The sequence below is a fragment of the Zingiber officinale genome, chromosome 7A (genome assembly GCF_018446385.1).
Source record: "Zingiber officinale cultivar Zhangliang chromosome 7A, Zo_v1.1, whole genome shotgun sequence".
Taxonomy (NCBI): Eukaryota; Viridiplantae; Streptophyta; class Magnoliopsida; order Zingiberales; family Zingiberaceae; genus Zingiber; species Zingiber officinale.
In genome coordinates, this window is record NC_055998.1 from 79,888,133 (window position 1) to 79,915,367 (window position 27,235).

The 27,235-nt window shown below is 38.4% G+C and overlaps 1 protein-coding gene across 3 annotated transcripts; it reads left to right on the top strand.

Moving 5' to 3' along the window:
• Positions 1–13,552: 13,552 nt before the first annotated feature.
• On the top strand, positions 13,553–26,706 carry LOC122001614. 3 transcript variants are annotated; one of them, XM_042556447.1, is made up of 18 exons: positions 13,553–14,045; positions 15,708–15,766; positions 15,838–15,969; positions 16,099–16,239; positions 17,925–17,981; positions 19,393–19,487; positions 20,196–20,328; positions 21,015–21,191; positions 21,610–21,803; positions 21,948–22,014; positions 22,689–22,822; positions 23,170–23,236; positions 23,703–23,765; positions 23,856–24,091; positions 24,176–24,302; positions 24,610–24,702; positions 25,449–25,649; positions 25,769–26,278. In XM_042556447.1, the coding sequence occupies exons 1-18, from the start codon at positions 13,685–13,687 to the stop codon at positions 25,919–25,921; spliced, it is 2,490 nt and encodes an 829-aa protein (XP_042412381.1). In that variant the 5' UTR covers positions 13,553–13,684; the 3' UTR covers positions 25,922–26,278. The 3 variants fall into 3 exon arrangements, with proteins under 3 accessions (XP_042412381.1, XP_042412382.1, XP_042412380.1); XM_042556446.1 differs by having other exon boundaries at positions 13,555–14,045; positions 26,235–26,706; XM_042556448.1 differs by lacking the exon at positions 25,449–25,649 and having other exon boundaries at positions 13,554–14,045; positions 26,235–26,706.
• The last annotated feature ends 529 nt before the right edge of the window (positions 26,707–27,235 follow it).

A 27,235-nucleotide genomic window follows, 5' to 3' on the forward strand; every position in this document is an offset into this window, starting at 1 on the left:
CTTCGGATGAATAGACAGTGCATGCTTCGGAAGCTATTGTCTCCAACATGGAAGGGATAAAAATCCCCGCCGGAGGCGCCTTCTGTTGGTGCAATATCCCCTGGGTCAAGGTTGACTAGGTTGACTATGATTGAGTTGGCTCAAGCCCGAGTTTTGGTGTTTGGGTTTCGATGTTTGATAATATGTAGAGATTACAGGTGTAATCATCCGATTGGGGAGATTACTGATACAATTCCCCTCTAGTCAGGATTTAACCAGATTAGTGTGAAGAAGTGTCAAGTAGGTTAAGGCTGACCGGATACTTGACTAGGAAAGTCTTACCTGGAGGTTAGGCAGTTGGAAAGTCCTGGTGAGTGAAGCCAGGTGAAAGTCTCGATGAGTGAAGTCGGGCAGTGTGAAAGTTCTGGTGAGTGAAGCCAGGCAGAGAAAAATCCTGGTGAGTGAAACTAGGTGAAAATCTTAGTGAGTGAAGCTAGGTGAAAGTCTGATGAGTGAAGCCAGACACGTGGAAATCCAAGTGGATCAAGGTTGACCGGACACCTGGTGTTGGGAAGTCCAAGTAGGTCAAAGGATTGACTGGATACTTGGCACGAGGAAATCCAGATAGGCCAAGGGTGACCGGACATCTGGTGGAAGTCTAAGTGGGTCATGGAGGACTGGACACTTGGCATGAGACGGTAAGTCCAAGTGGGTCAAGGTTAACCGGCTTGGGAGCCTTTATCACAGGCACAGAACGCTTCCCAATCGATCATCCGATCGATTGGGCACCTCCAATCGATCGACCGATCGATTGGGGGATGGTTTTTCTCACACGATCGCGAGAACGCTTGAATCGATCGATTGATCAATTCGGGCATTTTCCAGAGAGCATAGAAGAAGGCTAAATTGATTCAATCGATCGATTCAGCCTCCCCAATCGATCAGCCGATTGATTGGGAGACGACCATTACGCAGGATAAAGCCGTTAGCGAGTGTCTTTCTCATAAGTTCTTCCACTCCACTTCCAGCGATCACTCTCAGAGATTCACGCCAGATCTTGAAGCTTTCTTGGAGGAAAGTGTTGCTGCACTTCCAAGATCAAGAGACATTCCACACAAGAAGAAGAAGCTAGGGTTAGGGTTTCATACTGTAAATCTTGTAAGATCTTACTTGTATTTGTTTCCCTTTTCTTTCTTCTTGTATTGAGAGTTTATACAAGGCTTCTCCACCTTCGATAGTTACCGAGAAGGAGTGTTTTGATTAGTGGAGTGTGTGTCGTGTGTGGATCCTTGGATTAGTCACCTCTTCTTGAGGTGGATACCAAGTAAATCCTATTGTTAGCATTGTGAGCTTGTTGTGAAAACTATCCGCTGTAAATCATCATCATGGAACAAGCAACCAAAGTGCGACGAGCTATTCATCCCCCCCCCCCTCTAGCACTAAACGACCCTAACAAGTGGTATCAGAGCAAGGTCGCTCTTTACCGGAATCATCATCGGAAGGGGCAACAAGGCTAGAGGGTGAAGAAGTTGAAGCAAGTTCATCAAAGTCAAAGAATTCAAAAAGCTCAACTTCAAGATGGAATTCCAAGATGAACTTGGATTCGATACAAGGGTGCCTCCACCATTCACAATGATGAGCTTCGATTCTTGGAAATCAAGGATCGAAAACTTTCTTATGATAGACATAGAGCAATGGTTTGCTCTAATGGAAGGTTTCCAAGCTCTAACAAATAGCAAAGGCGAAATTCTCAAGAAGAGCAAGTGGAGTCAAGAGCAAGTCCAAAGGTATGAGGTGAATGACAAGGTAACCAAATTATTGGTTAGTTTATTGCCAAGCACAATTCTATGCAAAATTGGAGAATTTGAAGATGCAAAAGAATTATAGAACAAATTGGTCAAGATTCATGAAGAACCCTCTACTACACCAAACCAAGAGAAATCCAAAGAGGGCAACTCATTGGAGCAAGACCAAAGGGAGGAGAACACTGAGGTTGAGAGATGCTCAACATCGGAAGAAGAAGAAGCTTCATCCTCAACGGAGTGCAACGAGAAGTGCAAAGAGAGAGCATACTCTTTGTTCCATGTAGAGGATAAAGATGAAGAGGCATCCACCTCAAGGATTGAAGGGGAGCGACCTTCGTTGACACCGGTTCAAGAAGAAGGAGAAGCTTCTACATCCGGGTCAAGTAGAGAAGAAGATGATGCAACCTCCAAAAGTCATGAAGAATCAAATGGAGGATCGAGTGACATCCCTACACATGAAGGTATAATTAGTTCAATTAAAAATAAAAATCATATTATATGTTTTGAGTGTAGGGAACATGGGCACTACAAGAGTAAGTGCCCTAAATTGGCTAAGAAAAAGGGTCAAGTGACACTTAAGGGTAAGGAGAAGTCTAAGGAGACAGCCCCCACAATAAAAAAGAGCAAGGAGCACATTGTGTACTTTTCTTACAACCAAAAAGGACATTATCGGAGTCAATGTCCTAAGGGGAAGAAAGATGTCAAAGTTAAAGGAGGAAGCACGAGTCAAGGGAGAGCTTCCAAGGTAAACTCCAAGGTATCATTTATTGAGTCTATCCCTTTAAATCATGGTAAAAAGCATGCTAGTTCTAACTTATATTATTTTAATGCTATTTGCCATAAAAATAGGAGAAATGGTAGAATTAATGAAAATCATGTGGCTTTTCATGCTAAGACTACATCACCTAAGGCTAGGAAGGCAGATAAACTAAGTAAGAATACTAAGGACCGTAGTTATAAGCCTAGAAATAAAAATACTCAAGGAATAAATGAAAAACCAAAATCTAGGGGATTTATGGAAAGAAAATTAAGTCTTGAGGTCAAGGCTTGATAAAATAGAAAAGACCCTAAAGAGGATGGAAAATATCCTAAAAGGGCAAAATGAGCATATCCTAGGTCTAGGAGTACAAAAGTCATCCAATGTCTATAGAGGTTTGGGATACAAACCTAATTGGCACAATAAATCAAGAGTAAAAGAAATGACAAGTTGAGATTTTGGTATTTTCTTAAGGAGTTAAGAGCAAAATTTAGGCCTTAATTTAAGATGTTTACTCTTGTAAGAGTAAAATGTGTCAAACCTTGAGGAATTATGCTTAATTTAAATTGATAAAATTAAGAAAAGCAAAAGAAATGTCAAAATTGAGAGTTTGACATTTTCTTGAGAAAAAGTGGGCAATCTAGGATTTAATTTTAAGTTAGATAAGGTTTAAGGATACTTAGATAGGTAATCTAGGTATATTTTATTTATACTAATTTGCCATGATTGTTTGCCCATCATATGCCATGACATCATGTGTGCATTCATTTTTATTACGAAAAACTCAAAAATACCATGACATGTTATACATAGATCATGTAGCAATAGTATAATTTCTTTTGAAAATTATTTCTTCTTGATGTATGTCATAACCCATCATTCTTCAGGGCAAAACCAAATCTACATCTCACAAAGGATCATAAGGTAACTTGTATGCATTTTAGTACACATTAGATACAAGTGAGATGTTAGGATGATGAAAAAGACTCAAGATATTGATTTAGTGCATCTATTTGAGTCTTGATTTCATCAAAACACATAGTTATGTGTACTTCAATCATTGGGAAAGCTAATGTACAAATCATGTACATTGAGCCCAAATAACATGGTTGGATATTGGTTTTGAAACATATGTTAAATATACTTTAGAAAACTTTGGTGAAGACTATCTTTTGATAGTAATCATCATTGAAAAGTTAGACACAAACTTGGAAGAAACATTGAAGTTTTTACAAGTTTCCAATTTTATGTCAATCTTTGAAAATAAGATGTATTTTCTTAGAAAACTATTTTTCTATGATAGTATATATCCTAAATAGTGTCTACAAGAGTTTTCATGATTTTTAGAATTTTATAGAATTTTTAGGGTATTTCTAAAATTCGGCTGAAATTGGATTTCAAAATTTTAGAAACTCAATCGATCAGTCGATCGATTTGGAAGCCTCAATCGATCAGTCACTTAATTGAGTTGCATTTCTTCGCGAGCAGAGCCTTGTTAGATCGATCAGCCGATCGATTCAACCTGCCTGGATCGATCAGTGGATCGATTCAGAGGCAATTTTCGTGAACAGATGCTCGCGGAATCGATCAGGCGATCGATTGAAATGGTTTCAATCGATTGAGTCCCAACTTCAATTGATTGAGAAGGTTGTTTTCGACTGTAAATGTCTGATTTCAGCACTTTAAGCCATTTTTAATCTAGGTAACCATCCCTAATCCCTTGGAATATGTTTGTACACATTTAGGGGGAGTTTTCATGCTGAAAGCAAGAATGGATTGGTTAGGGAAGACTAAGTTGAAGTTTAGGTTGAGGTTTGGTTTTAATATTGAATTTTGAACCTCAAAACTTCAAATTTTGGGTTTCCTAAAGATTTAGGGATTCCAAGTTATTGTTGGTACAATGACAAAAGTTTTGAGCATGTCTTTAGGAGGAGCTACTCGTTAAAGATGTAAAATACCGAAAATGGGTGAATCACCTTAACGGAATTTTTTGAAATTTTTAGAAATTTTTCGGAAATTTTTTGGAGCTCGTATAAACGGGTTTAAGGGAATGAAAATTGGACCCCGGGAAAACCTGTTTAGGCTACCCCATTTAAACGAGGAATTCTTTTTTTTCTATTTCTATTTCTTTTTCTTTTATTTTCTCTTTTCCTTCGTTTCTTCCCTCCTCACACCGAGTCGCCCGATCCGTCCCCCTCTCGTGCCCTAACCGTCGGCGGTTCCTCCTCTCCCTCGCGATTTAACCCCTCGGCAAGGGTTTCACTTCCTCTTCCTCGCCACAGTCGATCTCCCTTCTCTTCATTTGTCGATCCCCTCTCCTCCTCATCCATTTTGAACCCTACGTCGCTGACGTCTTATCCTCGCCGACACTTGAGCGCCGCCCGACATCTACTGGCACCGCCCTTTCCCTCTTCGGATCTGCGCACCGACGCCGATCCACCTCCGCCGGCCACCGGGTCCGACCCAGCGCCTTGTCACCTCAGCCCTAGCGCCGACCAAACTCCTCTGCCCTAGATTTGTGCCTCTTTGTTGCATCTCTGAACAGCGTCGCCGCCACCTGAGGTCGCGCCACCGTGTGTCGATCGTCGGGCATCGACGCCGATCTTTTCTTCCCACCTCTCCGTCGTGCCTAGCAGTGATCCTTAAGGTAGGCAATCTAACTAGCTGTGGAATTAGGGATTTCGGTTGATTGATTGCCCTTGTTGTGATTTTCTTCCTGTTCTGGATTAGGAGGAAGATCTCAAATCAGTTCTTACTATATTTCCATATCAGAGCTTGGATCTTCTCCTCTGTTCTTGATCATCCCTTCCTTGCAGTGGATTTAGGTCATGGTTGAGGTAAGTTTGGGTTGTTGGTTTTGGATCTTCTGTTCTTGATCCGAACAGTGTAATTTGTTCCCAGCTATGAGTTGTTTCGTTATGTGATCTGGAATCTGTGCTTACTTGTTTTCTAGCAGCAAAGCTTTAAACTCCATCAGGAAACATTCTTCTCTGTGGGGTTTTCTTGGTCCAGCAATTTAATCCAGTAGCTGCTCACATTAGGTCCAGCAGCAACGATCCTTGCTGTTGAGCAACAGCGACTGTGGTTGAGGTATAGTGTAGGAATTGATCTTCGTTGTAGATGATTGCTAGTTATGTTAGCAATAGTTGTTAACTTAGATTTAGAATTAATCTAATAGTATGGTTAGGGATAATGAAACTAACCCTAATTGATTAAAGGATTAGGATTTAGTTTAGTTAATGGATGCATGATAGAATTAGCTAAACTAAATATTGTGACACAGGACTTTGACGCGAGACGAGTATCTCGATTACCGATTTGGACTTTTCGATTGGAGGCGGGTACTTTAACTTTATGTCATTTGATATGCATAGTAATGTTTTTAACAAATATCAATGATTGTGTTTCTTATCTGCTTTGGTTAGTCACTACCTGATCTGTTACATGCTTGTTTGTTTACTTGTTATGCACTTCATGTTAGTACCTACCTGATTATACATGCTTATAGGGGTAGTGATACAATCATGTTATTTATTATGTCCAGGACCTAGGATTTTTGATACCTTATCTGACCTATGTACCTTAGATCTTCAGATTGATCCATTGATGCTAGGGTACACATTTTATATCTATGGATAGGTTCAGGATATTTCCATGCTTAGTGTCATGCATCATCTTGCATGATTGCATGTTGTGCGATAGTCGACTCTATTATTGTTGAGCACATCGCCAGTTACATGGATCTTCACATACCACCACTCATGGGTTAGTGGTTTTTATCAGACAGGGTCTGTGGCAGTTCTTCTGTTAGGCTCCGTTGGTCTGGTGATTCAGCGTGGTAGCCGGCAGACAGTTCTGCTCTATTAGGCTCCGTTGGTTTAGTATAGCAGCGTGGTAGCTGGCAGACGGTTAGACTTTGTTAGGCTCCGTTGGTCCGCTCATGGATAGTGTGACGCAGCGTGGTAGCCGATAGAGATTCCTCCCTGTCATTGTGTACCGCAAGATGAGAGTATTGAGCTCCACCATTTATGATTTGGGGTAGGAGGATAGGTGTACTCCGACAGAATCTCATCCACTCGATCACTCATCAGGAGTAGTGATATCAGAGTGCACGGTTGTCACAACCCTACCCACTCGATCCCACCATCGTGTGTGAGATGGCTGATTGGCGTCAGGGGTGACCAGGACCCATCATTGGCATCATATGCATTTATACATTTTCTGATTGTGTTTGTTACACTTATATATTGCATTTGGATGGATTCATATGTTTGACATGCATACAGGATTTTGATACCTCTCGGTCTGACGACCCTGTTATACTTATACCTTGGTCCTGGTTAGTACAGTTTTCTCCTTCTTGTTTCAGTTGCATTTATCCTTCTTGTATCAGGAGACTATACACATGATTAGTGCTGGTTGTTATTTTCTTTATTATGCATATCAATTGCTACCCGCTGAGTGTTGGACTCACACCCTCCTCCGTTGCTATTTTCAGGTTGATGCTATCCGGAGAGTTCCAGTCGCTAGTCTCCTGCAGTCCGCGAGGACGTTTGTTGGTCTTTTGGTTTTTTTCTTTATTAGACTATGTTTAGACTTGTTTTGTTTTGATACTTTGGATCTTGTATGGATTTTTACTTGTCGATGGATTTTTATTCGATATGATCTTCTACATGCCTGCCTGGACGGTAGAAGAGGTAAGTTGACTTTATTTGCATCGTTGAGTTTTTGTGCTTTATAAGTGTAGTTGAATAGGATATCAGTTTTGTGCTTTATGAGTGTAGTTGAGTAGGATGATTTGAGATGTTTACTTATCATTTGTTTTAGTTCACTATTTAACTGCGTGGATAGTGTGATTGTTTGCTTATTTATTTGTTGTTATATACATAAGTTCCGGCCGTGTTGGCCGTGTATGACTATGGATGTAGAAAAGTTTCAGATTGTCACCTGTACAGGGAGATGCTGTCGAAATTTCTTCGGACAGGGACTCCCCCGGCGCGTGACAATTTATTTCGTTATGTAGAAAAGTTTCAGATTGTCACCTATGAGTTGTTTCGTTATGTGATCTGGAATCTGTGCTTACTTGTTTTCTAGCAGCAAAGCTTTAAACTCCATCAGGAAACATTCTCTGTGCTTACTTGTTTTCTGTATGGGGTTTTCTTGGTCCAGCAATTTAATCCAGTAGCTGCTCACATTAGGTCCAGCAGCAACGATCCTTGCTGTTGAGCAACAACGACTATGGTTGAGGTATAGTGTAGGAATTGATCTTCGTTGTAGATGATTGCTAGTTATGTTAGCAATAGTTGTTAACTTAGATTTAGAATTAATCTAATAGTATGGTTAGGGATAATGAAACTAACCCTAATTGATTAATGGATTAGGATTTAGTTTAGTTAATGGATGCATGATAGAATTAGCTAAACTAAATATTGTGACACAGGACTTTGACGCGAGATGAGTATCTCGATTACCGGTTTGGACTTTTCGATTGGAGGCGGGTACTTTGACTTTATGTCATTTGATATGCATAGAAATGTTTTTAACAAATATCAATTATTGTGTTTCTTATCTGTTTCGGTTGGTCATTACCTGATCTGTTACATGCTTGTTTGTTTACTTGTTATGCACTTCATGTTAGTACCTACCTGATTATACATGCTTATAGGGGTAGTGATACAACCATGTTATTTATTATGTTCAGGACCTAGTATTTTTGATACCTTATTTGACCTATGTACCTTAGATCTTCATATTGATCCATTGATGCTAGGGTACACATTTTATATCTATGGATAGGTTCAGGATATCTCCATGCTTAGTGTCATGCACCATCTTGTATGATTGCATACTGTGCGATAGTCGACTCCATTATTGTTGAGCACATGGCCAGTTACATGGATCTACACACACCATCACTCATGGGTTAGTGGTTTTTATCAGGCAGGGTGTGTGGCAGTTCTGCTGTTAGGCTCCGTTAGTCTGGTGACTCAGCGTGGTAGCCGGCAGACAGTTCTGCTCTGTTAGGCTCCGTTGGTTTAGTGTAATAGCATGGTAGCCGGTAGACGGTTAGACTTTGTTAGGCTCCGTTGGTCCGCTCATGGGTAGTGTGACGCAGCGTGATAGCCGGCAGAGATTCCTCCCCGTCATTGTGTACCCAGAGATGAGAGCATTGAGCTCCCCCATTTATGATTTGGGGTAGGAGGATAGGTGTACTCCGACAGCAATCCGTCCACTTGGTCACTCATCAGGAGTAGTGATATCAGAGTGCACGGTTGTCACAGCCCTACCCACTCGGTCTCACCATCGTGTGTGAGATGGCTGATTGGCGTCAGGGGTGACCAGGACCCATCATTGGCATCATATACATTTATGCATTTTCTGATTGTGTTTGCTGCACTTATATATTGCATTTGGATGGATTCATATGTTTGACATGCATACAGGATTTTGATACCTCTCGGTCTGACGACCCTGTTATACTTATACCTTGGTCCTGGTTAGTACAGTTTTCTCCTACTTGTTTCAGTTACATTTATCCTTCTTGTATCAAGAGACTGTACGCATGATTAGTGTTGGTTGTTATTTTCTTTATTATGCATATCAGTTGTTACCCGCTGAGTGTTGGACTCACACCCTCCTCCGTTGCTATTTTCAGGTTGATGCTATCCGGAGAGTTCCAGTCTCTAGTCCCCTGCAGTCCGCGAGGACGTTTGTTGGTATTTTGGTTTTTTTTCTTTATTAGACTATGTTTAGACTTGTTCTGTTTTAATACTTTGGATCTTGTATGAATTTTTACTTGTTGATGGATTTTTATTCGATATGATCTTCTACATGTCTGCCTGGGCAGCAGAAGATGTAAGTTGACTTTATTTGCGTCGTTGAGTTTTTGTGCTTTATGAGTGTAATTGAATAGGATATCGGTTTTGTGCTTTATGAGTGTAGTTGAGTAGAATGATTTGAGATGTTTACTTATCATTTGTTTTAGTTCACTATTTAACTGCGTGGATGATGTGATTGTTTACTTATTTATTTGTTGTTATATACATATGTTCCGGCCGTGTTGGCCGTGTATGACTATGGATGTAGAAAAGTTTCAGATTGTCACATGTACAGGGGAGATGCTGTCGAAATTTCTTGGGACAGGGACTCCCCCGGGGCGTGACAAAAGACATGGAAATTATTTTCCGAAGCTGTGGAAGGTGGTATATCCTTCTTTTGGACAAATGCTCAAGGTTGAGCATTAGGAAACAATGAAGAGTGGATTTCTTCATTGTATAGTTGTATATGCTTAAGGGTGAGCATTGGATACAATGAAGGGTATGAGATCTTCATTGTGTTTATAAAATGGTTAATGCTCACGAATGAGCATTGGATACAATGAAGGGTATGAGACCTTCATTGTGGTGTTGTGAACAACATGTGAGGTTGTGAACAATGTTGGGTAACTTTTCAGGGGGAAAGTTTTTTATGTGTGCAAATAGGGGGAGAATGTTGGGTTTAAGTTAAGTTTTTGCCCCTCTAAGAAAGTTAGGGGGAGAATGCAGGGTCTGTACTATACCTTCATTACCTTAAGAGGAAGTTTGCCCTCTAGGAAAGGGAGAGAATGAAGGAACCCTCATTCATGCTTTGGCATGAGGAAGAAGTTGAGGCTATGGATTAACCTAACTTAAAGGTATTGTCAAACATCAAAAAGAGGAAGATTATTGGTGCAATATCCCCTGGATCAAGGTTCACCAGGTTGATTAGGCTTGAGTTGGCTCAAGCCTGAGTCTTGATGTTTGAGTTTCGATGTTAGACAATACGTGGAGATTGCAGGTGCAATTGTCCGATTGAGGAGATTGCTGGTGCAATTCTCCTCTGGTCAAGGTTTGACCAGATTGGTGTGAAGAAGAGTCAAGTGGGTTAAAGCTGACCGGATACTTGACTAGAAAAGTCCTAACTAGAGGTTAAGCAGTTGGAAAGTCTTGGTAAGTGAAGCTAGGTGAAAATCCCGGTGAGTGAAGCTAAACAATGTTAAAGTCCTAGTGATTGAAGCCAAGCAAAGGAAAATCCTGGTGAGTGAAGTAAGGTGAAAATCCTGGTGAGTGAAGCAAGGTGAAAATCCTGGTGAGTGAAGCTAGGTGAAAGTCCTAGTGAGTGAAGCCAAGCATGTGGAATTCCAGGTGGGTCAAAATTGACCGAACACCTGGTGTTGGGAAGTCCAAGTAGGTTAAAGGATTGACCGGATACTTGGCAAGAGGAAATCTAGATGGGTCAAGGGTGACCGGACAAATGGTGGAACTCCAAGTGGGTAATGGAGGATCAGACACTTGACACAAGACGATAAGTCCAAGTGGGTCAAGGTTGACCGGACACTTGGCACGAGGAGAAAAGTCCAAGTGGGTCAAAGAGATTGACCGAACACTTGGTGAAGGAGTCCTAGCATGTCAAGGTTAACCGGATGCTAGGGATGAGGTTCCAACAGGTCATGGTTGGTCGGATGTTGGATTTAGGGACCCTAGACTTAGTTTAAGCAAGTCAAGGGGAGACCGATCGATTGGCACTGTGCTGCGACAAGCAGCGACCTAATCGATCGATCGATCGATCAATTAGGAGCCTTTATCATAGGCACAGAACGCTTCCCAATTGATTAGCCAATCGATTGGGCACATCTAATCGATCGGTCGATCAATTAGAGGCTGATTTTTCTTACACAATCACGAGAAAGCCTGAATCGATCAGTCGATCGATTCAAGCGTTTTTCAGAGAACACAGATGAAGGTTGAATCGATCAACCGATCGATTCAACTTTCCCAATCAATCAGCCGATCGATTGGGAGACAACCGCTGTGCAGGATAAAGCCATTGGCGAGCGTCTTCTCCGAAGTTCTTTCACTCTACTACCAGCGATCACTCTCAGAGATTCATGCCAGTTCTTGAACCTTTCTTGGAGCAAAGGGTTGCTGCACTTCCAAGATCAAGAGGCGTTCCACACAAAAAGAAGAAGCTAGGGTTAGAGTTTCATACTGTAAATCTTGTAAGATCTTACTTATATTTGCTTCCCTTTTCTTTCTTCTTGTATTGAGAGTTTGTACAAGGCTTCTCCGCCTTCGGTAGTTACTGAGAAGGAGTGTTTTGATTAGTGGAGTGTGTGTCGCATGTGGATCCTTGGATTAGTCACCTCTTCTTGAGGTGGATACCAAGTAAATTCTATTGTTAGCATTGTGAGCTTGTTGTGAAGACTATCTGCTGTAAATCATCATCATGGAGCAAGCAACCAAAGCGCAACGAGCTATTCACCCCCCTCCCCCCTCTAGCACCAAATGGCCCTAACACCTTCCATGGAGGCTGAAGGCGCCTTCAGCAAGCTATTTAAGCCAATCTCGAGCAGGTGCTAAAATATACTTGTTCTTCATAATCTTTATACTGCATGCTGCTCAAAAGACAATTCAATGAAGCTGTAACACAACTTCGACAACTGGAAGCCCGAAATTCCTTATTTGTAGTTGTCGGTATAATTTCAATTATTGTACTTTAATTATTGTACTTGTAATTTCTGGATTGATAGTGAATTGCCTAAAGTAAACACTCAACGAGTGTGAGCCTTGGAGTAGGAGTCGCCACATGCTCCGAACTAAGTAAAAGAAAAATGTTAGCGCTTGTTTTTGCTTCTGCTTTATTTCTTATTTCCGCTACATTTTTACTCGAACTGTTGAAACGAGTGAAAAAACTACGAGCGCTATTCACCCCTCTCTAACGCTTCTCAATCCTACATATGAAGCTTCAGTTGGGAGGAGGAAGAGAAGGGGAAGAGGGTAGAAGAAAGGCAAGAGGAGGAAGGGGGAGAAGTAGCTTCGATGGCAGCAGTTCGGATGATCGAGCAGGGAGGGGTAGGAGAAATAGGCACCTAGAAGAAAGGTAGATAAAAAAGAGGGTGCAACCGAGAAAAAGAGAAGAAGGAGGAGAAGAATATTAGAGGCTCGAGCGGGTGAGGAAAAACAGGGGCAGAGAAGATGCTCGTGCAGAGAAGAGGCTCAGGAGGATAAAAGGCTCAGACGACTTGGGATTGGGCTATCCGGAAAAAAAAGAGAGGAAGAAATGGGGAGGAATGAATTTAATGATATCCTAAGGAAGGAGGATTATAAAATCAAAGGTATCAAACATTTATTTTGATTCCAATTCCTATTTACCAAACACCAGGAATGAAAATGAAATATATTTCATTCTCATTTCAACCTCCTAAATCCACCTATCAAAAAAATGTGGAACCGCCACATCAGCGGCCCCCCTAGAGCCGGTCCCACGGATATGGAGGGAGGTAAATGCAGGTACACAGGTGGAAAGTGCATAGCGGAGACGTTAACCCCAGGCAGTGACACCTCGGGGATCGACCCCTGGACCTTTCAGCCACAGAACCATGCACTCCCCATCTGTGCTACGCCCTGGGGACCCTAAATCCACCTATCAAAGTGTATACAAGTTGTACTTGGATACCTACTACCTAATAAGCCAATCAAGAATGAAGACCATCTATATATATAAGATTAATCGGACAAAATTTAGATACCTAGTTTTACAAATAATAAAATTATTTTTTATTATCATTTTTTTTTCAAAAAGAGTTTTTTTTTAATATTAAAATAATACTTAGTATATTTTCTATCGTAATAAATACCGTTATTTTAAAATACAATTACTCTAATTGATTTAAAATATTATATATAGAGCATTGTTATCAATTTGAATAAAACTATTTAAATTCAGTAAAAATAATTTTGAAATTATTATAGCAATTACATAGCTAATATCGTAATTAAAAAATTATTTTTGATAAATTTAAATAATTTTTTACTAAATTGATAATCAACAATAATTTTAATTTTATTAAATTTAAAAAATATTAAACTTATTTATTTTTACGTGTTATTGCAGGATTTATAATGCAAATTTATTGTACTACTGGGGGATGAATATAAGAATTTCGAAAATATCAGGGTGCTAAAGTGAAATCTACTTAGTTTTACTCTACGGCCTACTCGCTCTCTCTTTCTTCCCCACCACACACTCAACCACCGTCACCGACCGCCTTCGTCATCGCGTCTCGAAGGAGGTGCGGATGAGGGCGAGCGAGGCGAGCGTCGAGCCCTAGAGATCTGGATCTACCATGTCGGCCTGCGCCGGACTGGGCAGTCCTCTGCGGAACCGCCCCGCTATGATGCGCCTCCGGAGCTCCCGCCACGCCCTCCTGCCGGCCGCGCTGCGTGGCTGCGGCGCCCCTCGAATCCGCTGCGTCCTCGATCACGTCGCCGCTCGGATCGCTGCCTCTCCTCCCCCGATCGGGACCGTCCTGGCCGCGGGAAACGCGATAGCCGCTGCGGCCGAGGCCGCTGGCGGTACCGGGGCGGCGCACGCAGCGGTGGGGTCAACGCTCGCGCAGGTAGCCGTGACGGCCGTCGCCATCGCCTCCGGCGCGTGCCTCTCCACCAAGGTCGATTTCTTGTGGCCGAGGGTGGAACAGCGACCCGGTGCGGTTCCCTTTCTCCCATCTTTTGGTTTGCCTAGTTACTCTTTTTGATCTCGGTGTTGTTGTGGAAATGGGATTACTTCCTTGCTCTCTAGTTCGATATTCCAATCTATTGGTTATGGAGTGCCATTGAGCTTGAGAATTCAAATGTCCATTCGTGTATTTACAAGAATGGGACTGAAATTGGAGAAGCACAATCTGACGAAAATCAACTGATAAAGGATGAGAGTGTTTAATTTGGTTGGCTTAATACCATGGTTCATAGTAATATGACAAAGGATTGATGCACATTGGTTCTATACCTACAATTTCATAGCAATATACAGTCATTTATTGATATTTCTGTTCTGCTCAAGCTTTTTAATATTATCACTCTAACCCAATACACCTATATTGTTATTGTCCATGCTTAGACCAGAATTAACACTATTGAAATGGGGTGAAATTCATTCTTATCAAAAAAATGGAATAATCAGTTGGGAGAGGGGCATCCTCTTGGTATATAGAGACTAAACTGCTACATTCTTCTATGTGGACCTATGGAAATGGAAAATCCTAGCTTCAACCTCCTCCATAATCTACTGCATCGGTCCTTGTGGGATTGTTGGTTTGGAACATCCTAGGTCCAGCATGTCCCCTCATGGCCATCATGACTTAGAGGCATGAGTTTGACTCTAAAACAATGCTGAAGTGGGAGCATATTTTGTACTAAAATGACTAGTTACTTGGGAGGGGCACACCCTCTCAATTATAGACTTCAAGGACAGCCATGATTGTTTATTCGAGACTATGGACGTGGACCATCCTAGCTTCAACATGTACCAAATCCAGGGAAGCCATCCTTGAATATTTGAGAATATGGGTGTGGACCATCCTATCTTCAACATGAACCAAACTTAAAATCTGAATCATTGAGAGGTTTTGACCTAAATTCCTTTATCAGAACCAATTGTTTCAAATTTCAATCGATTAATTGGTCTTTCTATTTCGGATTTTCTAGTCTGAGATGTTGAGTGAGACCAGTGGAAGAAGAGAAACCTATCATTTGTCATTTTCTAAACTCTAAAAGAAACTTGAATGTAATAAATTAGCATTTGGAAGGACATATAGTATATGCTCTAACAAATATCTATACTGGTTTGTTTTAGTTAACTACAGCTTTAAGACCCCAGTCACTACTTTTTTGATAAATTTGAAGTTTAATACAGATAAAGAAATAGTTTTTTCTACTATTGAGTGGTATTGATAAGTGTATTTGGAATATCTTAACCATAAGATGCAAAGAAAACTGATAATTGTGTTGGACATGAAATCATTGCATTACAAACTGTTCAAACCTGGGACTAGTTTTCACACTTTCATCAGCAATATGTTCTAATATCTCTTTTGGAATTTACCAATATAAACATCTTGATGTTCTATGGTACTGCTAGGTCCTAGCACACGTGATGCAACAATCTTGAAAATTAAAAGCGGCATTAGAGTTCCTGACATGACCTGAAATGAAGCATTGCACTTTATTTCAAAAGTAGTTAATAAATTTTGTCGAATACAAATTAAATTAATCTAATTAATCAAGCATGAAACCCTGTTGTCTGTAATGGTATTTTCTTTTTTCCCTTTTACACACTGCCGGATTTCCTAATTCTATTCTTTGATGCAGATTCTCAAATACTAGAAGGAGTAGATGTAACAGAATACCCAATCTTTAAAGAAATAAAGGTTTTCTGTCTGAGCTTCTAGTACATTTGTTATCTAGATTCTTCTTAATTATCCTTTGTTTGGCTCTCCAGGTGCAGAAAGCTATTGCATTTGCTAGCAAAGCACATTTAACTCAATTTAGGAAAACAGGAGAGCCTTATGTTACGCATTGCATTCATACCGGAAAGATTTTAGCCGCTTTAGTCCCAATGGGTGGAGACAGGGTATATAGATTCCTTTGATGGCTCTAGTCATGCTTAATCTCTACATCAAGGATGTATACTTATTTTAGATGTGCAATTGTCATTGGTTCTTTCTTTTGTCTGTACTGATTAATAGTGAATCTATTGCAGGCAGTGAACACAGTTGTAGCTGGCATACTACACGATGTAATTGATGACACATTAGAAAACTTCAGGACTATTGAGGGAGAGTTTGGTGATGATGTGGCACATTTGGTTGCTGGTGTTTCAAAACTAAGCTATATAAACCAGGCATGCCACTATATCATTGATTTTTTTTTAAGAAAATGTAAATATTTATCACGTTTTACATTATATTTTGTACATACCCCTAGGGCACTGATGATATTAAATGCAGGAGAACTTGCTAAAATGTACTTGACTATTAATATCACTCTTCAAGTGCTGAAAAGAGATTTCAAAGTTTGTTTTGAATATTGATACAAAAATAGAAGTGCTGAATTGAGAAAGTAGTGAAGTTAAGCTGGATGACTATTGATTTAATTAATTGTATTTATGATATCTATTTGTTGAAGAAAAGTTTAAAAATGTCATTTCCAACATTTGTGCAATGCAACTAATCTTATACTGCACAATAACCCATATGACTTTTAATGGGAATAAAATGTTGGCAATTTTGCACTACCTAACCAAAAGGTTAGAGTTGCATATCAACATGGTGATTTGATGGTTTGACTGTATTTCAAAATGGTCAAAGAAGTTTATGTGGTGTATGTTATTTGTCTATTCAATCTGAGGCAAGTGATTGTATTAGGCAAAACTTCTTAGGATTATTTCTTAGAGTGAATTAAAAAAGCATGAGTCCAGACAGGTACACCAGTTATGGGGTTATTTTGCCTTCATAGCCTCTGAAACCTTTCAAATAACACTGGTAGGGTTTTTCTTATACGAGCTTAAGGCTTCAGTAACATACCATTAAGTGTTTCACATCCCCATGTATGTACATCGCCTTTGGAAAGGTGAAAAAAAATCAAAAGAAGACCATCTGCTGGGGCACAGACTTTTTGTTGGCCACCTTGGATAAAACTAAACTTGTAAACCTTGCTGCCACATGTTTTCACATGTTAGATGTTTAACAAACTTATATAAAGAAACTTGAATCTGTGATGTGTCTACTCGACCTTGGCTAGAACTGATAAGCCTCATTCATATGCTCATTAAATTTCAATTATATATTTTTCATGTATTAATATAATCAATTGGGCTTGAATATCGTGTCAATGAACTTCTTTGTTGATTTTTTTCTTCTTTTGATGGTTAAATTGGACGTCATGAATTTCCTTTGATTTAAAATAGAGAGAAAATCCATAAAATACCATCCAAACTTTATGATACCATGTATTTTATTCTTAGAATTTAGATATAATTAAGATACATTCTGGATTTTCTCTGCTTACTCCGTTTATTCCCCAGGAGAGTTCAGACTGCGTTCAAATTAGAATGTATGCTAGAGTGACTGAGTGAGTAGGTGCACCACATCTGTTTACGTTATAATGAACAATACTAACTTGAAAATCCTTAAGCTGAGCCATGGATTTTTTGTAAATATGTTCTTCAAGTTCACCATGGTGGTATCTAATTTGTATATTCAGCGGTGCCTTGTAGTGTGAAGCAGAAATTAAGTTGATCCATCTTGAGCAAATAAATTATGTTGGTATTCATGCATGCACAATCATTTTTGACACTTGTTGGACTGTGGTATTTAAAAACTGATGTAGCTACAACCTATGTTACTTTGTTATCTTGGCTAGGGAAGCTGAACTTATTGTATCTAGCAACAATTTGGCCTGTTATGATTCTAACACCAATTTAAGTACACCCATCTCGTTCAGGAGTTGCCCTTCCTGGATCCTGTGCTGCAGAGATTTTTTTTTTTTTTTAACTTCTTGCTTACTATCAGCATCTGTGCTGTGCAGCTGCTGCGAAGACATCGACGTGAAAGCATAAATCAAAATACCCTTAGTTCTGAAGAGGTGATGTATGCTTGTCTCCTACATATGCATTCTTTTGCCTAGGGAATATGAAGTTTTAAGTTCTGGAATTCTACTTAATCTTCATCATGGAAGATGGTTTTTGTGTTTTGTAATGTATTGCATTTATTAGTACCACAAACTATTTTCAATCTGAAATACTATACTTTTTAAGATAGTCTTCTTTCTGAAAATTTGGGTACCATGCACATTGGGTTGTTTTCTATTCCATGAATATACAGGTAGATTCTCTTTGAACATTGTATTTAGTTCTATTGCAAAAATGGCATAGAAACTCAAGCGTTCCTATTAACTTGAGGATGTTCTTTTCTATGTCACTTTGTTCTAGATGCTTGTTCAAACCTCAAAAGATGAAGGTTTAGATAAACTGGCTTATTTCGGATTAGTTTCCATAGGAGTTTCCTAGCCTTATTTATAATTTATATTTCCACTATACTTGCATTCTTGTTTTATTTTGAGAAGCTAAATTTTCTTGTGTACAAAAAGACACAATTTTACCTATTTTTTCTTAATTCTTTGCCTTTGTATCATGGCAACTAGCAAGTTGCTATACTCTAAGGTTGTATTTCTCAGGAGTGATGGATAATGGGGTCAAAAGAAATGTCCTTAGGGAAAGAAAGTCAGTGGTAGAGCTGTGGTAGAGTGATTTCTACATCTTGTTCCTTGAAGGGGAAAGAAACATGTATAATTTTCTTCACATTGTATCCTTGGAGGGAAAGAAAGGGCAAGGAAGTTATCTTAGTGATTTCACTTTTCAAAAACATAAAAGAATACAAAAATATACTAAATTAAGTATTGATAAATATTTTATATTATTTCTTTTAAAACTACTTGTCATAGTTGGTTATGGTCACTTCCCACCCAATTTGAACAGAAGCCAGATAGGGAAAATGGAGAGAGAGAAAAAAAAATTCTCTTCTCTTCCTCCCCTTCTTTCCAAAGAAATATAGGAAAACCCTTCTCTTACCCCGCTTTCCTAATCGCCTCTTTCTTTCCCCAGTCTTTCCACTGTAAGAAACACACCATGATTTTCAGTGTAAAGGAATGCTCTATCTTTTACAATCTTTATGTTGCATTTCTCTATTTCTAATTAATTTTAGTAGGAAATGTACTTGGAATCTTGGACTAGGCAACTCTAGTAGTGAAGGAAGAGCTTGCACAAGTATCCACTCGGGCATGTGCACATGCATATGCACACAATAATCATAAAAAAATAATATAGAAATATATATATAATAATTCATTGTTATTGTAGTATTGTACGATGCATTGCTTGATGTTATGATTGTGATCTTTAACTTCACATTTGAAATACATGTCAACCTACATTGTTTAGCCTATTGATCTCTTTGATATATTACACAGTTGTTTAGCATCTTAACCTATCTTGCAGGCGAATAACCTACGTGTTATGCTTTTGGGAATGGTTGATGATCCACGTGTTGTCCTCATCAAGTTGGCAGATCGTTTGCATAACATGCGAACAATGTAGGTTTTTTACTAGACATTGTTCTTAAATTTTGTCCCAAATGCTTCTTGTGCTAACATGTTAATGGTTCCTTTTCACTTCACTTCTTTGTCCTCTTTTGTGGACATGGTAGGCCAATGGGGCTATCAATTAGAATATTTCTACCGCGTATGGCTCAATTTAGTTTTCATATTGTAAGATGGGATAAATTGCATGGTAGCTTGAGTTCCACTCTCCCTGGATGTGTATCACTTTGTGTCATATGTCTTTGTTGCCCATACACATTTTGGCCATTGTGGGGAGAAGGGAGGATGTTTTATTACTTAAATGAACATGGGATTCATTGAGTGCACTTACTTGCCATGCGTGCTAAAAAAAGGACAGGTGCACGAAACTCCCGCCATGTGGGGTCTCGGGGAAGGATTATTAGCCATGCATGCTGAATGCACATAATCCATTCTTGGCCAAGCTAAATAATTGTATAGAACAGATTTCTCCTCTTACACCTTGTGGAATTTTCAACATTGCAAAATTTGTGATGTTGAAGTCTATTTGCTCTCGTTCTGGCTTTTGTCATGTATTCAAGTCTTTGTCATGTCATAAACATCTGGTCAAAGTCAATTCGTCTAGAGGAATTTGGAATCATGTTTGATTCTTTTCTGTCCCAGATATCTCAAGCAATACTCGTTATTGTACTCAAGTTTTTCAGTTTTTGTTGATTCTTTCAGCTATGCTTTGTCAACGCCCAAAGCTCAAGCAGTTGCCCAAGAGACATTGGCAGTTTGGTGTTCTCTTGCATCTAGATTAGGTGTTTGGGCTTTAAAAGCTGAACTGGAGGATTTATGCTTTGCAGTCCTTCAGGTCTGTTATTTCTTTTTATTAATATGCATTTTGGAATCGCGAAGTATTCAAAAAGGGATTGCTGAGTTGATAAATCTCCCAACTGTACATAATTACGACAGTTTTGTCTCAATTTTCACACTTTATATTTTTGTTTGTGTACTCAAAGCATTCATGCTTTCTTTTACTTGGAATCCCATGTGTTTAAAACCATTTATTACTGGAATCCAACATAAAACACCCCTAATTCCTGTGCAACTGTTGCTGGAATCCAATACAAAAACAAAGTTTTCTCTTCTTGTCGTGCCAACTATGTGTGGAACTGCCAAGACAATAATATGAGCCAGACAATATGAAGTATAATGGCATGCTAGTATGTCCAGGGCAAGTCATGTGCATACAAGTAACATAAAATAACAAGAAGGCTCACAATTCCTGTAAGATAAAAATTGAGCATCCTGGAAAGAATCAACTTGTTCTCTACCAATCTTCAGAGTAGACTAAATATGGTAACATGTTTTTTCCTTCTATTATTTAAAGAATTTCATATCAAATTAAATCTCTTCTGTGCTGGAAGTGATTTTTGTGGCTAATTGTGGTGAGATACACCATGATGTGATTTTGTAATCTCAAATTTACTTCTTACATAATTCAGTAGGTATTCTAAATGGCTTAATGTTATAATACCCTATCTTAATCTTGTGCAGCCACAAACATTCAGGATGATACGAGCTGAGCTTGCCTCAATGTGGGCTCCAGGAAATAAAGTTCGACAGTTACGGAAACTCTCTACAAAGGCCAACCTTCTTCCCCACTCAAAAGATGACTGCACAATATTACCTGAAAACTGGCCTGTTGAAACCAATGAAGGAGAAAATATGAAGGTAAGTATGAAACTATGGATTACAGGAATTAATAAGTTCTGGATGTGATGCTTCTGACAAACAACTTGAAACTTCAAAGCGAAGTTGTAGATGTACAATATGTAGGGCCATATGTACCAACTAGACACTATCGTATAGAGTTTTGATGTTAAAATAATCTAGCTATCTGACTTTGCATGTTCTATTAATATTTTTTTTTTCCTTTTGATACTTTTGTTCACTAGAAACTTTGGCCGTCCTATGTAATTTAGACTAGTATTTGATAAGTGCATTTTTGTAAAGTATTTTACTACAAAAAATGAAGTCAAACATTGTAAGTTTCTTGAAGCATACATAGAGTATACTTTTAGGTCTTCTACAGCCATTTTTCTTCACAGTAAATTCTAACTTACATTAACAGTTAGTGTTGTACCTACAGGATCTTCTACAAGCTGTCCTGCCTTTCGATCTATTGCTGGACAGGAGAAAGCGCGCTAACTTTCTTAATAATCTGAGGAAATTATCAGAATCACCTGATGGGATAACCAAGGGTATCAGTGACTCTGTTATTGCTTTATCATCTTTAGCAGTTTGTGAGGAAGCACTTGAAAGAGAGTTGCATATATCCACCTCGTAAGATTTGTTTCTGTTATAGTATGACTAACTGGTTTGTGTTTTCTGATGTATTTAATTATTTCGTCCATTCAAATTTATGCATGGGTTTTGTCATATCCTAGTGCATTATCTAACTAGATAGTAACATTCTTTACCGCTCAGCTACATACCAGGAATGGAGGTATCTTTATCTAGTCGGCTCAAAAGCTTGTATAGTGTCTATTCCAAGGTACATCCATGTCTGATTATAGATCTTGAGTAAACACATTTTCTTTCTTTTCCTTTGTAAAAAATTCCTCTACAAGTGTGCATGTGACCTTTTTGATGCATTGTATAACTTTTCTTATTCCTCCAGTATTTTTCTTGATTTCTATCAGTTATCTTCATAGTTTAGTATTATAAGGATGAAGAATTGGAAATGACCAATCTATGGATGTACATGGATGTATTTTGATAGACATACAAAAAGTTGGTGAAGCTGTGTTCTATATAAGATTTATCCTACCTCAGATAGTTCAGAGAGTGTATAGTTAAAACATTGAGCCTTGCGTCCCAACTATAATTGGAGTAATTTATTCCTAAGTTTCTTGGAATGCTGCCAAGCAATTTTTATACAATAACAAAATAAGATCACTTTATTACCTTCCATGTACGCTATTTCTGATAGTGTTTCCAACAAATATTTGACCAAATATATCATTATGCTCTGTAATGCTTGTCTCAGGACAACTATCTTTTTTACATGTTAGTTTCTCCACTCCATGTGCTTACCAAAATCAAAATGGATTTGACATGCCAACACTTCTATTTAACTGTAACCAATTAATTCCAACCATTATTTTTTCTAGTCAAGTTTCCTCTTATAAATTAGTTATCATTTTTCTTTTTCCTATTTTTAAAAAGATGAGACGGAAAGGTGTTGGCATCAAGCAAATCTATGATGCTCGTGCACTAAGGGTAATTGTCGGAGATCAAAATGGGAAGCTGCATGGACCTGCTGTCAAGAACTGCTACTACCTTCTTGAAATCGTACATAAGTAAGTTATAAAATTACTTGCCTGCTAAACCATCCATGTTATTTTGTATTGTATCAAGCACTTGAAAATTTATATGAAAAGTGTGAGTTCTGGTACTTACTAATTCATATATAGCTCATATGAACTCCCACTCTTCTCCAAGATCATTATCTAATGTTTCCTTTTTTCATTTTTAGTCTTCATTTGTTACTTTGCTTTCTTGATAACTTTTTCATGAGTCTTATTAAGTCATCATTTTTTAAAAATGTTATTGGACATGTTTAAATTTGTTTAAATAGATTTTCACATTCTAGTAACTGTTGGACATGGTTTATTGATAACTTTTTAAATCTTCCACCTTCCTACAGGCTCTGGACTCCAATTGATGGTGAATTTGATGACTATATTATCAATCCTAAGCCTAGTGGTTATCAGGTAAATTTTTTTAAATTTATATCTTAATGTTAGATTTAGTTAATCAACTGCAATTCTGCATAGTACTTCTCAACAAGCTTTAAAAATTACATTGAGCAGTCCATTCTTCTAGATGTGAACTTCTATTGATAAAATCATTATATTATATAGCCATATCTTATAGGTTTTTATATAGATAAATTGCACAGTTCTGACCCCTGAGGTATTTGGTAGTTTATGCTCATTTCTGCGAATGATAATGATACAAACAGATACCTTCATTATTCTCTGGAGTGTATGTCCATGGGCCATTTATATTTGATTTAACTTGCATGTAGGATTTGTTTGACATTGATTTTGGGTAGTTAACTAAGTGAATAAGAGGTTTCATGAAAGCTGAATGCAATAAAGTAATCAAACGTTTTCTTAAAAAATCCAGATTGTACCTTTCTCAATCTTACACATTTTTTATTTAAATTCCTTTTAGTCTCTTCATACAGCTGTGCAAGGTCCTGATAACACACCTTTGGAGGTTCAAATTAGAACACAGGTATAACTCATGCATATGTACATTATTAACAACATTTTGTTAAAATTGATAATTTGCTATAATTTTGACACTTTCTATTTTCCCAAGTAGCGAATGCATGAACATGCAGAATTTGGACTTGCTGCTCATTGGTTATACAAGGAGAACAAGGTGGACCACATCAATACTAGTGATTCCGCTGCTACTCTCTCTCCCTATCAAACAAACATTTCGGAGCATGAAGTGTATACTCAAGATGAGAGTTCCTGGAAGTACAGTGCTATTAAAACCGGGCATCCTGTCCTAAGGGTAGAGGGGAGTCAGCTTCTTGCAGCTGTGGTTGTCAAGTACAGTGTCTCTTTTTTTTATCTTGAGTTTCTATTTGTACATTCTTTCACTTCTAACGCTATCATGTGACATGTCTATTCCAGCATAGATAATGATGGAAGAGAGCTACTTATTGCTGTGAGCTTTCTTGAAGCTTCTGAAGCTGTAGCTGACAGACGAAGTTCTTCTCAAATGAACCGCTGGGAAATTTTTGCAAAGCTTTATAAAAAGGTTAGGTTTGTGGTATTTTTCCCTTATCTTTGTCCTGAATTTGGAAAAGATAGGACGTACACTATCAGTGTGCATAGGTATCACAAAATCTGACCTTGTATGGTGCTAGTCACTGAAAAATAGTTATCCTTTTTATTCAATTCAGAAAAAAACTTCCTAAGTGGAAAACATAAATTGTTAATGCAGTTTGTCAATTTGGTTTAATTTTTAACTTAAAATTATCTTTAGTAAAGTTGGTTTTTGGTGTGACGTTATTTGTTTTGAAAGTTCATTGTTATTTTCTTCTTTAAAACTCAACGTTTTGTAGGTTTCTGAGCAATGGTGGTTTGCACCAGGACATGGTGACTGGTGCACATGCCTTGAGAAGTATACATTATGCCGAGATGGGATATTTCATAAGGTGAAACTCACATAAACTTACTTTTATTTAGCATCATGAATCTAGACAAAGAATACAAGAATGATCAAGTCATGTGAGTTCGTGAAGATCAATAGTTTGCCCCTGGACTATGGTGTAGTGGTTAGGCCCTCCAAGCAGTTAATCAATAATTTTAGATTTGAAGCCCAGCTACAGCGCACACTGTAGGTATTTTTCTCTAGTGGGATGACAAACCTAAGAAATCTGACCACTTGGATGGGTCTCTGCGAATGCTTTCCAATTTATCCATGTCGATGGTGGGAAACTTCCGTGGGCCAAATCTCTCACCTTCAAAATTAGTTGATTCGAAGAGTTGAATATCTGAATTATCTAAAAAAAGAGAAGTGAAGATCAATAGTTCAGTTCTGCTCTATCTTTCTCTAACACATGCCTCATATTTGATTTTTAGTGCATTAGACTCCCAACACAGCAATTGAATTTTGCTTTGCAGTAATTAGAAAGAACGAAAACTCAATTTCTCTAACTGATCGATGCATTAAAATTTCTTTGGCATTCTAGAAATCTTGATTCTATAATTGAAATGACCTTTTCAAATTCAGACTATCTAAACTTTCTTTAGCTAGCTTTGCCTTCACTGTTAATGCTTCCTGAAATATGAGAAAGGGCCAATTATTTCTCTTCCATGACAAATTCACAATATGAGGATGAAAATACATCTGTAATAAGCTAACATCTGCCTAACTGTAGAACTTGTTTTCCTTCTGCAGCAAGATCAGTTCCAGCGTCTATTACCTACTTATATCCAAATAATAGATTTAATGGAGCAAGAGGAAGCTGAGTACTGGATGGTTGTTTCTGCTCTATTCGAGGGAAAAGAGCTTGTCGCCGTTCCATCTGTTTCCAACTTTGACAAATCTACTTTCAATTCTAGTACCTCTGCTCTTCTCGACGATGAGGTCACCAATAAGGTTAGTAAATATCAACTAGATATTGAAATCTATATAGAATGTGTAGTAGCTTCATATCAGTTTTTGTGTCTTGTAATGCTTTTTTGTTTTAAAAAAAAAAGTAAAATTGTCTTGTCTAGATGGGGAACCTCTTCACATCAGTCAATTTTGTCAATGAATTCGAAAGGGGCTACAACATTTCCACTATGTCCCCTCTACTCTTAAGGAAGAAGAGAAAAGAGAGAAGACAGCTAGGGTCAGGAGGAAGAAGCGAAAGGGAGATGAGAAAATGAAGATAAGATAAATAACGAAAACATCCCCTTAATTTTGTTGTTCTCTACAATTACAAGGTTAAACTAGTCTTTTCAAACACTTCCACTCTTCCTAACCTTCCTACCACTTTTGGACGGAACCAAATGAGGAAAAACTCAAAATTACTCCCTTCATCTTCCTGTGATATCTCTTCTAAAGTAGGCATGCAATCCTTGATCCTTTACTCTTATCCTCTACTTTTGGCTTCATTTGTCTCAAGTAAACTAGACCTTACGATTACGTCACATAGTTTCTCCTATCACACTGTGCTCACTTGGTTTATTATCAATGAAGGTTCATTTTCTTCGTGCGATGCTTCAATGGGAAGAACAAGTGTTGAATCAAGCAGCTTTGCGGGAGAAGAACCGTCGATCTAGCTTGTACAGTGAATCAAACCACACAGGTCTTGGCGAAGTTGCGATTATACGCTGGCCGCATGGTGAGATAATGAGAATGAAATCTGGTAGCACTGCTGCTGATGCAGCTAGAAGGATAGGCCTGGACGGGAAGCTCGTGCGGGTGAATGGACAGCTCGTGTTGCCTCATACCCAGCTGAAGGATGGCGATATTATCGAAGTGAGAATGTAAGTATTAGTACGATGTCAAAATTTCCCTCTAAATGAAGGTCACATTGTATCCTCATTCGTCCAAATCATTCAGTAAACTAGATTAGCAAATATTAAGCTCTTGTACAAATTTGATATTGGAGGAAACAAAAGTTGTAAATACTGATAAAGCAATCAAGATAAGCTGGTTCAGATGTGGATGCTGCCATTTGTATAAACATTACTAGTTGTAGCAAGTCGGATACCAACTATTCTTGCTACTTGTAAGTAAACGAAAGGAATTAGGGTGCATTCGATACTGTCGAATGGGGCTAGAATGAAATGCGAAAGAGAATGGCTCATTCTTTTTTATTTATTTATTTGGTTGTAGAAAATGATGATTCATTTATGCTTGATAAGTTTCATCAGTTGACCGATTATTTTATCTAACTCCTCAATTTGTTTGGCTTGCTCAGCCTAACTCGACCAGTTTTCTTTATTGGCATTTGATTGATCTATATTACTCGTTCAATTGCTCATTTTATTTCTGTATGTTAGTGGTCCGTTTGACCTAAGGAATTCACTTGATTTATTTAATAGAGATTGAGTGAAAATTTTGCTCTGGGCAGAAGCATTACTATATTTACGATGAAATTTTTAGATTTCTTTAATAATAGATGTATGAAAAGTTTTTGGAATGTTAGTTATACTCACAAATGATGAAGAGATTCCAAAGATCACATGATATGA